Below are 13,887 nucleotides of genomic sequence, written 5' to 3'. Positions count from 1 at the left end.
AACAAGGGCAACAAATCAATCTGCAATCTAGTTCCTTCCCTTTTTGGGGGAAAATATGGGTTCAAAATACCAAAAATTTTTGTGGCAGCATTGAGTCAAATTTTGAGACAGCTTTTGTCACATCCTTCACGATTGTTTTAAGGAATCACACAATCGCATTGCAAATCTTTACCTGTAAAATGACGATCGCATTCTCAAGTGAGAGATTGTCTGACGGTAGGCCTTTACTCTTCCAAACAAGCTGTTCGCTCTCAGAACTGAGAAACCTTTTGAAATTAAACTCCTGGGACTGGTCGTCGTCACCTTGGCCCTGAGACTTTGACCCTGTCTGCCCTCTAGACGCGCCGTAAACTATTTCAGTCCATATGGATGTAACAGCAGTTCGGACATCTTCGGGTTCTCCCGACAAGTAAGTGAGAAAAGCTGATGCAAGAAGAGCTTTTTGGGGTAAGAGGCCAAGATCGCCTTCGAGCTCTTTCATCTAAACAAAATTTAATCCTGATTGCCTCGCCATGCATAACTTCGTAAAGTAATATAAGATGGGACAAAAATAAATTTTTAGAGGTGCATATTTCCTCGCACCAGTAATTTTTAAGACATTATAGATTTTGCGAATATCGTTCGTGGACGGCGGCTGGCATCCACAACAGTCTTCATAAAACTTGAAAACTCAGCATAAATAAGTACGCTAAGATATCGTTTTTCGCAGCCCTTATTGGCAGAACTCTACCTGTTCGTTCCACCTGACGAATTCGTCCTCTAGTTTCCCCACAAGTAACTGTGCACTCTCGATAGTTTCCTCTGCCTTTTTAACATCTAGTTCCAACTGAGCAGCCTCTGCTAGCCCTCTGAAACGGAGTTAAACTAAGATTCATACCGTGCAGCAAAAAGTAATACAACAATACCGAGCATCAATGAGAAGCTTCTAAGTCTGAGAAGTCTGACTATCGTTATTGTTCCGACCCACTTTAGTGGGGGAGGATCTATATGCTCAGCTGGGGTTTTTTGTTCAGTCAATTTTTGCTGATCGATATATTCATTGTACAGTGTTATGAATGGTATAATTAGAAAGCTTGTCAAGCGTAGAATTTCAAATTAAAACAGATTTTTGGAAATCGCTTTTTCCGAGGAGTTACGGAGTTTTAGTATTTTGTGAACGTTAGCATCACTTCCGTTGTTTTGTTCACATTTTTACTTTTTTTGCAGAAATTTTGTCGAGTGTTGCTAAAAATAAGATTAAAAATGTTAACGATAGTCTCATTGGTTTTACTTTTAAAAATAAAAGGGTTGCTGAATTGTTTGACACAACAGTTTTAGCTAACATTTTGGCCAATCTTTTGAAAATTCAGAATTTTTCCCCATTTTTTGGTACCATTTTTTTCCCCATTTTGGTACCATTTTTCATTAAAAATGGGGTACCAAAATGCTTATTTAGTCCACTTTGTACAAACTTTTTGGTCTCATCGTTGATTTTTGGACTAAAAAAGGATTCGGATTTTATTTTCATACCAATTGCAGACAAATCTGTTTAACATTAGCGATTTTATTAATTCGAGGTCTTATTTATGTTCAAATGAGGCCCGGTGAATAGATATCAATTTTTCTGAGTAAGCTCATGGTTTTTAACGCTCCGACAAAGAGTTTTCGTAAAATTTTGAGGAATTCTTTAGTTTTGCGAGCATTCAAATTTCTTTTTGGTATTCTTATGACTGAGCCTAAAAAACGGTCTATTTCACTGTATAACGAGCTAAAAAACAGCTAAAATTCAAATGCTTTCATTTAATAACTAATGAATTTTCGAATAACTCGATAAACTCGAATATAACTAATTAGCTATTAGATATTTTGTCAAATTAGCTATTTTGATAACACTTGAAATATTGCTTGATAACACTTGAAATATAGCTATAAAGTCAAATTAGCTATTTTGATAACACTTGAAATATTGCTTCCTTTTTAGATTGCAATGGAGGCGCTGCCAATTTTATGAATTTAACTCTTCATTTTTTAATGTTACTTACACACCGGAAGGATATCAAATCCAAGGTGCACTTTTAACAAATCAAATGTACGTGCAAATGAAGGACAAAGAATAACATGAAAATTTCAGAGAAAAGTTTATGACTCTTTGGCGTCTACACTGTTTGCGTGAAATTGTTCGTGAAGCTTTGAATTTTGCCTGTTTGCTTTTTTGTAGTCAATTAACTTAGTCACATTTATAACTTGTCCAAATGAATTGCTAATTAGTAGAACCTCCGTCTATTTAGTAATATTAGTTGAGAACTGATGATTGTTATTTTGTTTGTCGTAAACAAATTTGTTTACAAAATAAATGGTTTTTTGAGTTTTGTCACTTTCATTACTATCTCTTCCACCTTCCAGCGTAGTCTCAACAAAGAAGGAGGTCGCATTCTCTTTCAAGCGAATTCAAATGTAGCTTTTATTTCTGTCTTATCAATTAGACAAATGTTTTCTGGCGTTGAAACTACAAACTAACACAAATTTTCTTCGAAAGTTTTGAAATTTTTGGGGTTCTTTTTTGTTCATTTGTACGGTTCTTAAGTTAATGAAAACAATAACATATGAACACAATAAATACACGCTTTATATCACATTATTGGCGTTGCGTTGAACGAAGGAGCAATTGATTGTTTTAAAAATTTTAATGAACAGATATTTGTTTTATAGGCTTCGAAATATTGACTTTTGCCTATATTTGTTCATTTTTTAAATGTGCGACATTTGGTATAGCTACAGAACTTACTGGTTTTGTATTGAGGTATAAAATGAGCCAAATAATTTATTCAGTCTGGTTTTCATGACTTTCAAATGATTTGTTTCCAAAAATTATAAACCTAATTCTCAATTTTTCCCTCGAAGTTTTTTCTGCTTGTTGAGTATTCTCAAAAAAAAGATTCCATATCATTCTAGAAATTCAAGTCAATATCTTGAGTGAAAATATTTTATGAATTTTCAGAGCTAAAAGTATAAACATTTTGATCAAAATTAACGGATTATCAAGACTGGACTGTACTATTTTGGTTTATGTACGTTTAAAATCAACGGGTAGCGCAAATTTAAACATACCCGGCAGGTGGCCGGAAAATAGCCGCCGTTGATTTCCATAACTCTATTGGGATTGAAAAAAATATCAACAAAAATTGTTTTTTGTATAAAATTATTTTTAAGTGCGATTTACTTTGATGTCATTTCGTAATTGAACATACTCCTGTCTCTCAGTAGTGAGAGGTTACAGGATCTAGTATCAATACCAATAAGCATTACAGATAGTAACTAAAACTTATGAGAACAAAGTTCAAGTACCAGGCATCTAAAAATGGGCTTAATGGGTATATCCCGTTTCTATTTCTGACTTTGTTTTTTTTATTTTGACTCTCTTTTTTTGAATTGCTTTGCTGAGCAGCTGCTAATTAAAAGGACTTTGAGCAGAATGACAGAGGAGTGAAACTAGCCTAGAGAAGTCAAAAACATTTCACGCAAAATGTCGAAAAAGCGGCAAAATGGGTAAAGCGAAAAAAAAGTTCGACGAAGTAAAAAAAAAAATAGGAGCGCTATAATAGCCGGCTGAGAAGATGAGGGCGGCTATTAATAATTACAGAAAACAAAATCAAAAATCTGCGAGGCTGGGATCCCAATGCTAATGTTAGAAGTCTGCAATCGTAGCAATAGGACAGCTAGTATTCGAACAAAGATTTTTAACGTTTGGATTGCTGGAAAATTGAAAAATTTATGTTTGTGCCGACCCACCTTAATGGGGGAGGCACTATAAGCTTTTAGCTGTTTGTTCAGTCAATATTCGCCGATCGAAAAATTCATCTTACAAGGTTTTGAGCAGTACCATTAAAACACTTGTCAGGTGTAGAATTTCAAAATAAAAAGATTTTTTGGGGAAATTTGTTTTTTTTCCAAGGCATTACTAAGGTTTTGTGAACGTTAGCTTTAATTCCGGTGTTTAGTCCACATTTTGATCAATTTTGCTAAGATTTTGACAAAAACTGTTGATGATGGTCTCGGTTTTTTTAACTTAAGTGATAAAAGGGAGCTACTGAATTGCTAGAACCAATTCTTTCCTTTATAGTTTGGGCTAAAATTTTAAAAACTCGGCAGTTTTTTATCATAAAAATGGCATCAACTATTGTTATTTGGCCCACCTTGTCCAATTTGACCGGTAGTACACATAAAACAGCCGCTGGGACAGTCTTCATAAAGTCAATAAGGTGCTAGTTTTGCCTCTGGTTCCCATGAAAATGTTCTGCAACTAACAATTTAGTGGTCTTTCGATAAATTAAATCGATATGTCTCATGTATTTGTAATGCAAAAAGATTTTCGTTTGCCAAACAAAACATTACGCAATTGTTTGCAACAATTTGGTTTTTAGCAGCCAAGCAGCGATAGAAATGCCAGTTTTGGGCTCACGGTTGACTTTTGCAATGAAAAAGGAATCGGATTGTTTCTTGCGTCTGTCCCCGTTTTCAAAAAAAATTTATCCTTTTTTCATCCATTTACAGGCAAGTCTGTTTTAAATCTGAAATTCAATTAAGGAGGTTGTATTTAAGTTCAAATCAGGTCCAATTTCGAAATTTCTTTTTCATAAGAAATGACATCAACTATTGTTATTTGGCCCACTTTGTCCAGTTTGACCGGTAGTACGCATAAAACAGCCGCTGAGACGGTCTTCGTAAAGTCAATTAGGTGCTATTTTCGCCTCCAGTTGCTATGAAAATGCTCTGCAACTAATAATTTAGGGGTCTTTCGATAAATCGAATCGATATTTTAAAAATTGCATCACTTATTTCTAATACAAAAAGATTTTCGTTTGCTAAACAAAAGATTGCGCAATTGTTTGCAACAATTGGGTTTTTAGCAGCCAAGCAGCGATAGAAATGCCAGTTTTGGACTCAGGGTTGACTTTTGCAATGGAAAAGGAATCGGATTGTTGTTTTTGTCTGTCCCTGATTTCACAACAATTTTAGCATTTTTTTCATCCATTTACAGGCAAGTCTGTTTTTATTTTAAAAATCAATTAATAAAGTTGCATTTAAGTTCAAATCAGGTCCAAAAGTTTTTTTCATAGTTTTTTTCTGAGTGAAACATAGTTTATATGACTCCGACAAATTATTTTCGTAAATTTCTAAATGATACTCATTTTTTGCCAGGTGTTTGTAAATATGCCAGGTGTTTGTACTCATATTACATTAAGGATGATGACTGTTCTCAATGTCTTCGTATGAAAATATAAAGGAAGCCATTCAATGGTTTTAGTTAATAGCCAATGGTTGATAGTTAATGATAAACTTTGAGTTAAAATGTTTTCAAAAAATATAAATGTAGTTTCTAGCCTTGTCCTTTTTGTCTTTGTCTACTTGCTAATTATTCTCAATATAGAGAGGTCCCATATCTTTTCTGGTGAAATGCAGGCCAATTGGTTAGATTAGTTTAGTTGCAATCTGATGCTATCTCTTTTTAGTTAAGTTGTTTTTTTAATAGATAGACATTGTTTTGGTCGCAAGTATTGCTTGAGGTTTTTCTTTGATTTTGTTGTTTGTCAAGTCTAAAACTTTTCATAATGGCAAGTATCATCGGCCCTTTATTGAGTTATTATTTATTTGTATAGTTGATTGATTTGAAAGCGATTTTTTAAAAGGATATGAATTTTTGGAGATTTTCCATCTCTTCCTCATTTGGCAGACAAATAGGTCAAAAACGTGGTTGAGCGGGGTTGGAACATTATAAGCAAATGCACATTACCATCACCAGGCCTCCTTAATTTTTCTAGATTTGATAGACCTAGTTGCTTATCTAAAAATTAAACATTTCTTTAAGAACTGTTGGCACAAAGTTTGCAAAATATTCTTTCAAACTAAATATGGTTCATTTTAAAAGTCAGTTCAAATTACATTACAGTAGCTGACACAAAAAAAGAAAGTGTCCCTGAACATGACCCCAACAAAAAAACTTGTTGACTAGCCCAAATCGACGTTTCAAATCAATACCTGCAATATGAATTAGAAATCCAAAATTGCCCATGCTGAACTCACTTGTTCAGATTAGCTTTTTTCTCGCTAATGACGGAACTGAGCTCGTTCAGGTCTGCCTCCAATTTGGTCAGCTGTCTTCTATACTGTGACAGCTCGTCCTCTAGTTGTCTAGCTTCTCGCTCCAGCGGTTGAACCTGACCATTAAAAAAACATCTCAAAACATGCAAGAATACAACAGTCTATTGATGTCAATGATAACAATAGTATTGGGTTCAAAAATAACTAAATCTGGCTTCAAAAATAATCATCGGTACGATAAAAAAAAGAACCGTTGAAGAAAGAACGCATTTGAATATACAATGTACAAGTAGCCTGGGCTGGGAACTTGACATCGGCTCCAACTGGAGTATGATACATATTACTGAGAGGACATATTCTAAGAAGTTGTAAGTGCTGCCAACCTTTCATTTAAAAAATAATGGAATTGATTAAAAAATTCACCTCAGCACAAGTGTCATAGTTCAAATTTATTGCACATGAATATCAACGAAGACATTCACGCATGGATAGGAATTTGGGAACAATGAAATAAAAATACCTCTCCAATTTAAAATATATCCTGTAGTCATACCTCAATGTATACGTCGGAGAAGCGGAGTTGGGCATTGAGCCACTTCCAGAGAGGCACAATTGCAGATGAGCTCCTTTTGACCTTGTCCTCTTCGAAAGAGGCAGAGTGCTGTGACATGAAGTTCCTCACTTTGTCCTTCCTCTCCGAGGAGAAGGCCGCACTCTCGAAACTGTTCACGTCCTCCTTGAACGTCTTGCTCATCAGGAAACTGGACAAAAACTGAGGTGACATTACTGCGACATATAATTTACAGCATTCAAAAAGGCATACAAAATGGTGTTCAATAGGATTTCTCAAAAATAACGCAGTAATAATAACTATTAAGAAACTTGAAAACTAAAAGTGGCATCTGAACGACCGGTAGTATTAATAAACAAGTTAATGAAATTTTAGAGCATGCATTATTTTTCCTTTTTTATATTCATCAACCATAGTAGTTATATCGGAGCAAGAGTGGGGGGGGGGGGGTAAAAGGACGTACCTATGTATAAAGATTACCTATAGCCTATTTTCATCAATTTTCCAAAGACGTACCTAAAAGAGAGAGTGAGAACAATAGACCTGTCATCTTATCGTAACTACCCAGGGGTAATTATCTTAATTGCCCCAGGGAAATGCATCCGCTCTAATGCACTTCAGCTAATCTTATCTACTTAATAAAATTCATCTGCAGAACTTTTACTTTCAAACTTTTCATTTACGCATAACTTTTTCGATTATTTTTTTTTTAATTTTCGATTATTAATGAAGTTTTGTTTTCAATAATTTCAAATTATTGGAAGTTTTACGCAAAAGCTTCATAAAAGTTTTTTTGAAAATTTAATTTTGTTTTTTCAATTTTTTTTACTACTCATGATGTGAATGCATGCAAGAAACCGATTTTTTTGGCATTTTCTTTTGGTAGTTTCTGGTTTTTTCTCGGTAGTTTCAGTTTCAAAAACCCGAAACCGTTAAAAAAAATTGTATATAAAGTTATTCTAATAATCGGTTGAAATTTTTTCACAGAGATTTCGATGAAAAATACTAAAACACAGAAAACCATCACTGAAAAATTTTTTTTCGTAGTTTCAGATTCTGAAACCTCAAACTAAAATTTTTTTTTGGTCGAAAATGTATACTACAGTACAACTTTAGAGGGTATTTTTCGAAGTGAAGTTCAATGGTGGTAATTTCACGGTCAATTATGGATTATGGGTTTGGGTTTTTTGTAGTTTTAGTTTCTCAAACCTCAAACTACAAAATAGTTTTATCGAGAATGGTATGCTATATCAACTCTCTGTATGTTGTTTTTAAACAAAGCATTTGACAGTGACTTCTTTAACTCCTAGAAGTTACACTTTTTGGTTTTTTCTGAAGTTTCAGCTTCTGAAACCTGAAACCTCAAATTATTTTTTTTTGGAATTGTTTGTTACAGTACATCTTTATAGCGTAATTTTTAACGCAGAATCCATTGGGCATAATTTAAAAGTCGTGAAAAGAGGACAAATTTGTATTTTTTGAAGTTTTAGAATCTGAAACTTGAAACCAAAAAAAGTTCTTAAAAAAATGAAAAAAATACCCATTTCATACCAAAAAATACAAAAAATACCCAATTCTTGCCGAAAACACCCATTTCTTGTCCAAAAATAGCCAATCTTTGTCAAAAAAATTCCCAATTTTTCCAAAAAAATACCCAATTCTTGGCAAAAATACACAATTTCTAGCAAAAAATACCCAATTTTTCCCAAAAAATACCCAATTCTTCCAAAAAATACCAAATTCTGGCCAAAAAATACCCAATTTTTCCCAAAAAATACCCAATTCTTGGCAAAAAATACCCAATTCTTCCCAAAAAATACCCAATTCTTGGCAAAAAATACCCAATTCTGGCCAAAAAATACCCAATTCTGGCCAAAAAATACCCAATTCTTGGCAAAAATACCCAATTTTTTCCAAAAAATACCCAATTCTTCCCAAAAAATACCCAATTCTGACCAAAAAATACCAAATTCTAGCCAAAAAATATCCAATTCTGACCAAAAAAAACCCAATTCTGGCCAAAAAATACCCAATTCTTGGCAAAATTACCCGATTCATCCCAAAAAATACCCAATTCTGGCCAAAAAATACCCAATTCTGTCCAAAAAAATACCCAATTCTGGCCGAAAAATACCCAATTCTTGGCAAAATTACCCAATTCATCCCAAGAAATACCCAATTCTGGCCAAAAAAAACTCAATTCTGACCAAAAAATACCCAATTCTGACCAAAAAATACCCAATTCTTGGCTCAAAATATCCAATTATTGTCGAAAACACCCAAATGTTTACAAAAAATATCAAACTGTTGCCAAAAAAATCAATTCTAGCCCAAAAATATCTGTTTCTAGTCATGAATTACACAATTCATAGCAAAAATACCCAGTTATTACCAAAATCTACTAAATTTTTACCAAAAATACCTAATTCCTGCGAAAAAGAACCCGGTTCTAGCAAAAAATATCCCAATACTTGCCACACAAAGAGACACAAATTTCGCCAAAAATGCCCATTTTTACCACAAAATAGCAAAATCTTGTCAAAATATACCCAAATTGTAACCAAAATAACAAAATTTTATCAAATATTTATCTAAAATATATCAAAAATTAGACAATCTTGCAATCATCCGCTTTTCTCTACTTTCTTATCAACAATCCAATTATTTAGTCACCTTAAAACATCAACTTTTGAGATCATCTTTTGTAAAGACGAATCTTCTCAGGTGATCGATATAGGTTTAATGAGTACAAATTTGTCACGAATTTTTCGCTATTGTACAGAAATAATCGTTAAAAGTTCTACGTCCTACTGAGTTTTACGTCCTACTATGTTGTCAATTACGAACAATTAAGTGATCTCATTTTTTGTAAGAAGGTAACTCACCTCTTTGGAACAAAATTTAGTCCAACTACGTCATTTGATTACTACAATTACGGATACTTAAGTATTGAATGGAGTCACTGAAATCATGTGAACAGAAAATAATCCTTACTAATTACGATATTATTCTTATTTTATCGAAGCATACACCGCTCACGTGATTGAGGTCTTACTCATAATAATGTAATAATTACGTCACTATTGCATAATAATGATGTCATTTTTTATTGTAGTGTACAAACAAAAATTCAACTCATTGTGCTTATTTTCCTTCTCTTCAACAACACAACTATAGTAAGCTTTTTCATTCTTTTTTGGAGACAATTTCAGTCTCCTTTTCCTACAAACCTAAGTTTTCAATTATAAACCTTTCAGTGGAGATTCTTCATCTCTAGGACATCTTCCTATTTCCCATTCCAGGTAAGTCACCTCTGTTATAGAATATGAAAACAAACCAAAAAAAAGAATAATGGGCTATTATAATCATCGTACTCATTCGCAAATTGCTTATTATTTCTTCAGAGAGAAAGTTTTTCTCAATATCTGTATTTTCAATTTATTTAGGAGTTCAACCGTCGTCTCCTAAAAAAGGCTGGAATAATGAATATCAAATCTGTGAAATTGAACGAAAATCTGAAGGCCCACTTCTTCTTCCCCGATTTCAATGATGATGTAGCAATTATAAAGGAGAGGAAGACGTGCTTCGGCTGGGTAGCTGAACCTCCATTCTCCATTCCGAGGCAGCTTCTAGTCTTCATTATTGCAATCGAGAATTTGCCAGAAGTCTCTGTTCCATACAAACAGACAACTGTAGACTTCTACGAGAACCACATCGAAAACAAAACTTTACAAGTCTCAGACAACATGGAACTGAGCAGATCAGTCCGTGCACAATTTTGTGATTATGAGTTGTCCTATAGACCAATGTATGAAAATCAATTAGGATTTTTTGAGGAGGAGAGAGAACTTAAATTTCTCTGGTGTGTGTCTGACGAGTATGACAATTTGCAGGAGCAGAACCTGATCGGGATTGTGACGAGTGGGAAAATGGCTCATTGACAGGGAGTATAATCGCAATTATAGAAGAAGAGAACGCACTTGATCCCAAGTTAGACAACAAAAAATCGGACCAGGCAGTCCCTTTTGCGTGTTTTTCTACAGACACTGGACAAGATGCAATGAAAGAAGTACAGGGAGCATCGAGTGTTGAAAATACTTCAATCAAGTCTGCCAGAACCATCCTTAGTACTGTACTCAATGATTATACAGATTACCAAGCTTATATTTTATCTAATGAAGCAAGTGAAAAAATATCTGAAAAAACTTCCCTCAAATCTGAGCAACCAGCGTCTTCTACACAAAAGACTGTCAAGAGAAGGGCTCCTGCTGTCAATAACCCTGAAAGAGTGGGAAGTAAAAATTTAGATGGTGATGAAAACGAAGACAACATGTGTCCTCCATCGTACAAATTGAGACGAGCTGCTGAGTTGCAAAGTAACTAAACTAACAGGCTGAGAAGTTATTTCTTTGACTGATTATCTCTTATTTTTCCTGAGGTGACTAATTGACTGTGAAATTTGTAATATTCTCTTTTTACACTCAGAAAAAGCTGAATTTCATGTATGCTTTTGAATTGATACTTTGATAATATAATGTATTTGAGTTTTACAAATGCATTTTCGAAATTAACTTTTGTTTCAAGTTCAATTTTGAATTAAAATTTATGTCAAAAAATGCCTGTTTTTGTAATATCTGTTTTCTTTTCTCAAAAATGGCGGTTAACGACGAAAAAAGCTTGTTTTCATAAAATGTTTTTTCAAAAACTCGGGGTTTTTTTTGGCTTCTGCAATGAACTCCCGGTAGCTGATACTGGATGATGCAAAGCGATTACAGTGATAATTTCGAAGCAAACTCTAGCAGCAATTCTTCCCATCAGAAAATTGCAATAAGCGTGCTGCCTTTAATAATAGATTACCTGGTCATTTAAAAGAAGAATTTTTGGCAGGAATTTTTAGAAATAGATACTCATAGAAATCTTTAGGTATAGAATTTACAATTTTCTAAAAAAAAAGTTGAAAACCTTTTGCATCATTTTTTACTGTTTTGAAAAAAATATTCTTTTACTTTGCCACTTTTTTCAAAAAAGTTGTTTTTTTTACAAAAGTTTTCTTTTTTCATTTTTCCATTTGTCAGTTTTTGAAGTTTTTTAATGTGAAGTCTTGAACTGAATCATTTTTTAAATGAAAATCTTATTTAGTAAAATGATTTTTTTTTTTGAAAATTGTGTTTTACACACTGTTTTTAACAAAAATGTAAATCTTGATGTTTTTTATTTTTTTCTCCTTTTTTTTCTGTTTTTTAAATTTTTTTATGTAAAAATTTAAATTTAATTAATTTTTTTTTTGAAAAAACAAAGTTTTACTAGAATAATTTTTCTTTCAAAAAATGCCGTTTTTTACATAAGGTTTTTAACAAAAAATGCAACTTGTGTTGTTTTTTTTTTTACTATTTTTTCACAAATTTTAATTTTCACAAATTCAAATAAAAGATCGTTGATCGCGGCTCTGCCGCGAGGCGCGCTCTGCGCGCCCAACGATCTTTTATTTCCGAACAACATCCAGAGATGCACGCTAGGGATGCTTGACGCCAGTAATTGTCACCACACGACACTGGTACCCCGGGGTTTACTCTGAAGTATGTTTATCATGAGACGATGAATAAATCGGAATTTCTCAAGAAGAACATGATATCAATAAAAATGTAATTGTTTAAAATGAAAAAATAAAAAAAATATGCTTGTCATCAAAAGCTTGATTTGTTATAGATTTCCGCAAATTTTATTAATAAGTGTATTAATTTGTGATAAATAATTGTAATAAATAATTGATTTTTGTAAAAATTGTAATACATTGATTGTTACAATTTTCTGCTCTGCTAGAGAAATTGCAAAAAACATCAAGAGCTGAAAAATTGAAAAATAGAATAAGAAAAAACATCAAACTTACATTTTTTATTGAAAATATTATGCGAAAAACGACATTTGGAAAAAAATTGTTTAACTAAAACAATATTTTTTCAAAATAAAAAAATTAAATTAAAAAATTTACAAAAAAAACTTCCAAAACTGAAAAAAGGAAAAACAGAAAAGTAAAAAACAACAAAATTCACATTTTTTGTAAATACATAATGTAAAAAACGGCATTTTTGAAAAAACTGTTTTAGAAAACAAAATTTTTTAAGAAAAAAGAAATAATTCAATAAAAAATTTTTAAAAAAATTCAAAAACTGAAAAAATAGAAATATAAAAAACAAAAATAGCATTTTTTGGTAAAAACTTTATGTAAAAAACGACATTTTTGAAAGGTAAATTTTTCTATTAAAACTTGTTTTTGCAAAAAAAATTATTTAAATCAAAAATTTTACATAAAAAACTTCAAAAACAGAAAAAAGGAAAAATAGAAAAACAAAATACATTACAATTGCTTTTTTTGTTAAAAACCTTATGTAAAAAACGGCATTTTTGAAAGAAAAATTATTCTAGTAAAACTTGTTTGTTCAAAAAAAATTAAATTTTATATAAAAAAATTCGAAAGCAGAGAAAAAGGAAAAATAGAAAAACAAAAAAACAACACAAGTTACATTTTTTGTTAAAAACCTTATGTAAAAAACGGCTTTTTTGAGAGAAAAATTATTTTAGTAAAACTTGTTTTTTCAAAAAAAAATTATTTAAAACTAAAATTTTACTTTAAAAAATTCAAAAACAGAAAAAAGGAAAAACAAAAAACAACACAAGTTGCATTTTTTGTTAAAAACCTTATTTAAAAAACGACATTTTTGAAAAAAAAAATATTCTAGTAAAACTTGTTTTTTTCAAAAAGGAAATTAATTGAATTTCATTTTTTACATTAAAAAAATTCAAAAACAGAAAAAAAGGAAAAATAAAAATTAAAAAACAACACAAGTTGCATATTTTGTTTAAAACCTTATGTAAAAAAAAGCATTTTTGAAAAAAAAATTATTCTAGTAAAACTTGTTTTTTCAAAAAGGAAATTAATTAAATTTCACATTTTCCATTAAAAAATTCAAAAACAGAAAAAAGGAAAAATAGAAAAACAAAAAAAACAACACAAGTTGGATTTTTTGTTAAAACCTTATGTAAAAAACGGCATTTTTGAATAAAAATTTTTTTTTGTAAAACAAAATTTTTCGAAAAAAAATTTTTAAAAATTTTACACAAAAAAATTTTAAAATTTTACAAAAAAAAATTCAAAAACAGAAAAAAAAAGGAAAAATAAAAAAAAAAAACAACACAAGTTGCATTTTTTGTTAAAAACCTTATGTAAAAAACGGCATTTT

The 13,887-nt window shown here is 31.6% G+C and overlaps 1 protein-coding gene across 1 annotated transcript in view; it reads right to left on the bottom strand.

Moving 5' to 3' along the window:
• Positions 1–13,887, bottom strand: part of LOC142341277 (cytoplasmic dynein 2 heavy chain 1-like) — a 154,918-nt gene that overhangs the window by 39,768 nt on the left and 101,263 nt on the right. Inside the window, exons 34-37 of the mRNA XM_075392195.1 lie at positions 6,632–6,850; positions 6,061–6,194; positions 731–848; positions 173–481 (exon numbers count right to left, since the gene is read on the bottom strand). Coding sequence (XP_075248310.1) covers positions 173–481; positions 731–848; positions 6,061–6,194; positions 6,632–6,850 — 780 coding nt within the window. The remainder of the gene's footprint in view (positions 1–172; positions 482–730; positions 849–6,060; positions 6,195–6,631; positions 6,851–13,887) is intronic.

This window comes from Convolutriloba macropyga, chromosome 6 (genome assembly GCF_964194025.1).
Source record: "Convolutriloba macropyga chromosome 6, txConMacr16.3, whole genome shotgun sequence".
Lineage (NCBI taxonomy): Eukaryota > Metazoa > Xenacoelomorpha > Acoela > Convolutidae > Convolutriloba > Convolutriloba macropyga.
This window is presented reverse-complemented; position numbering and strand designations above follow the sequence as displayed.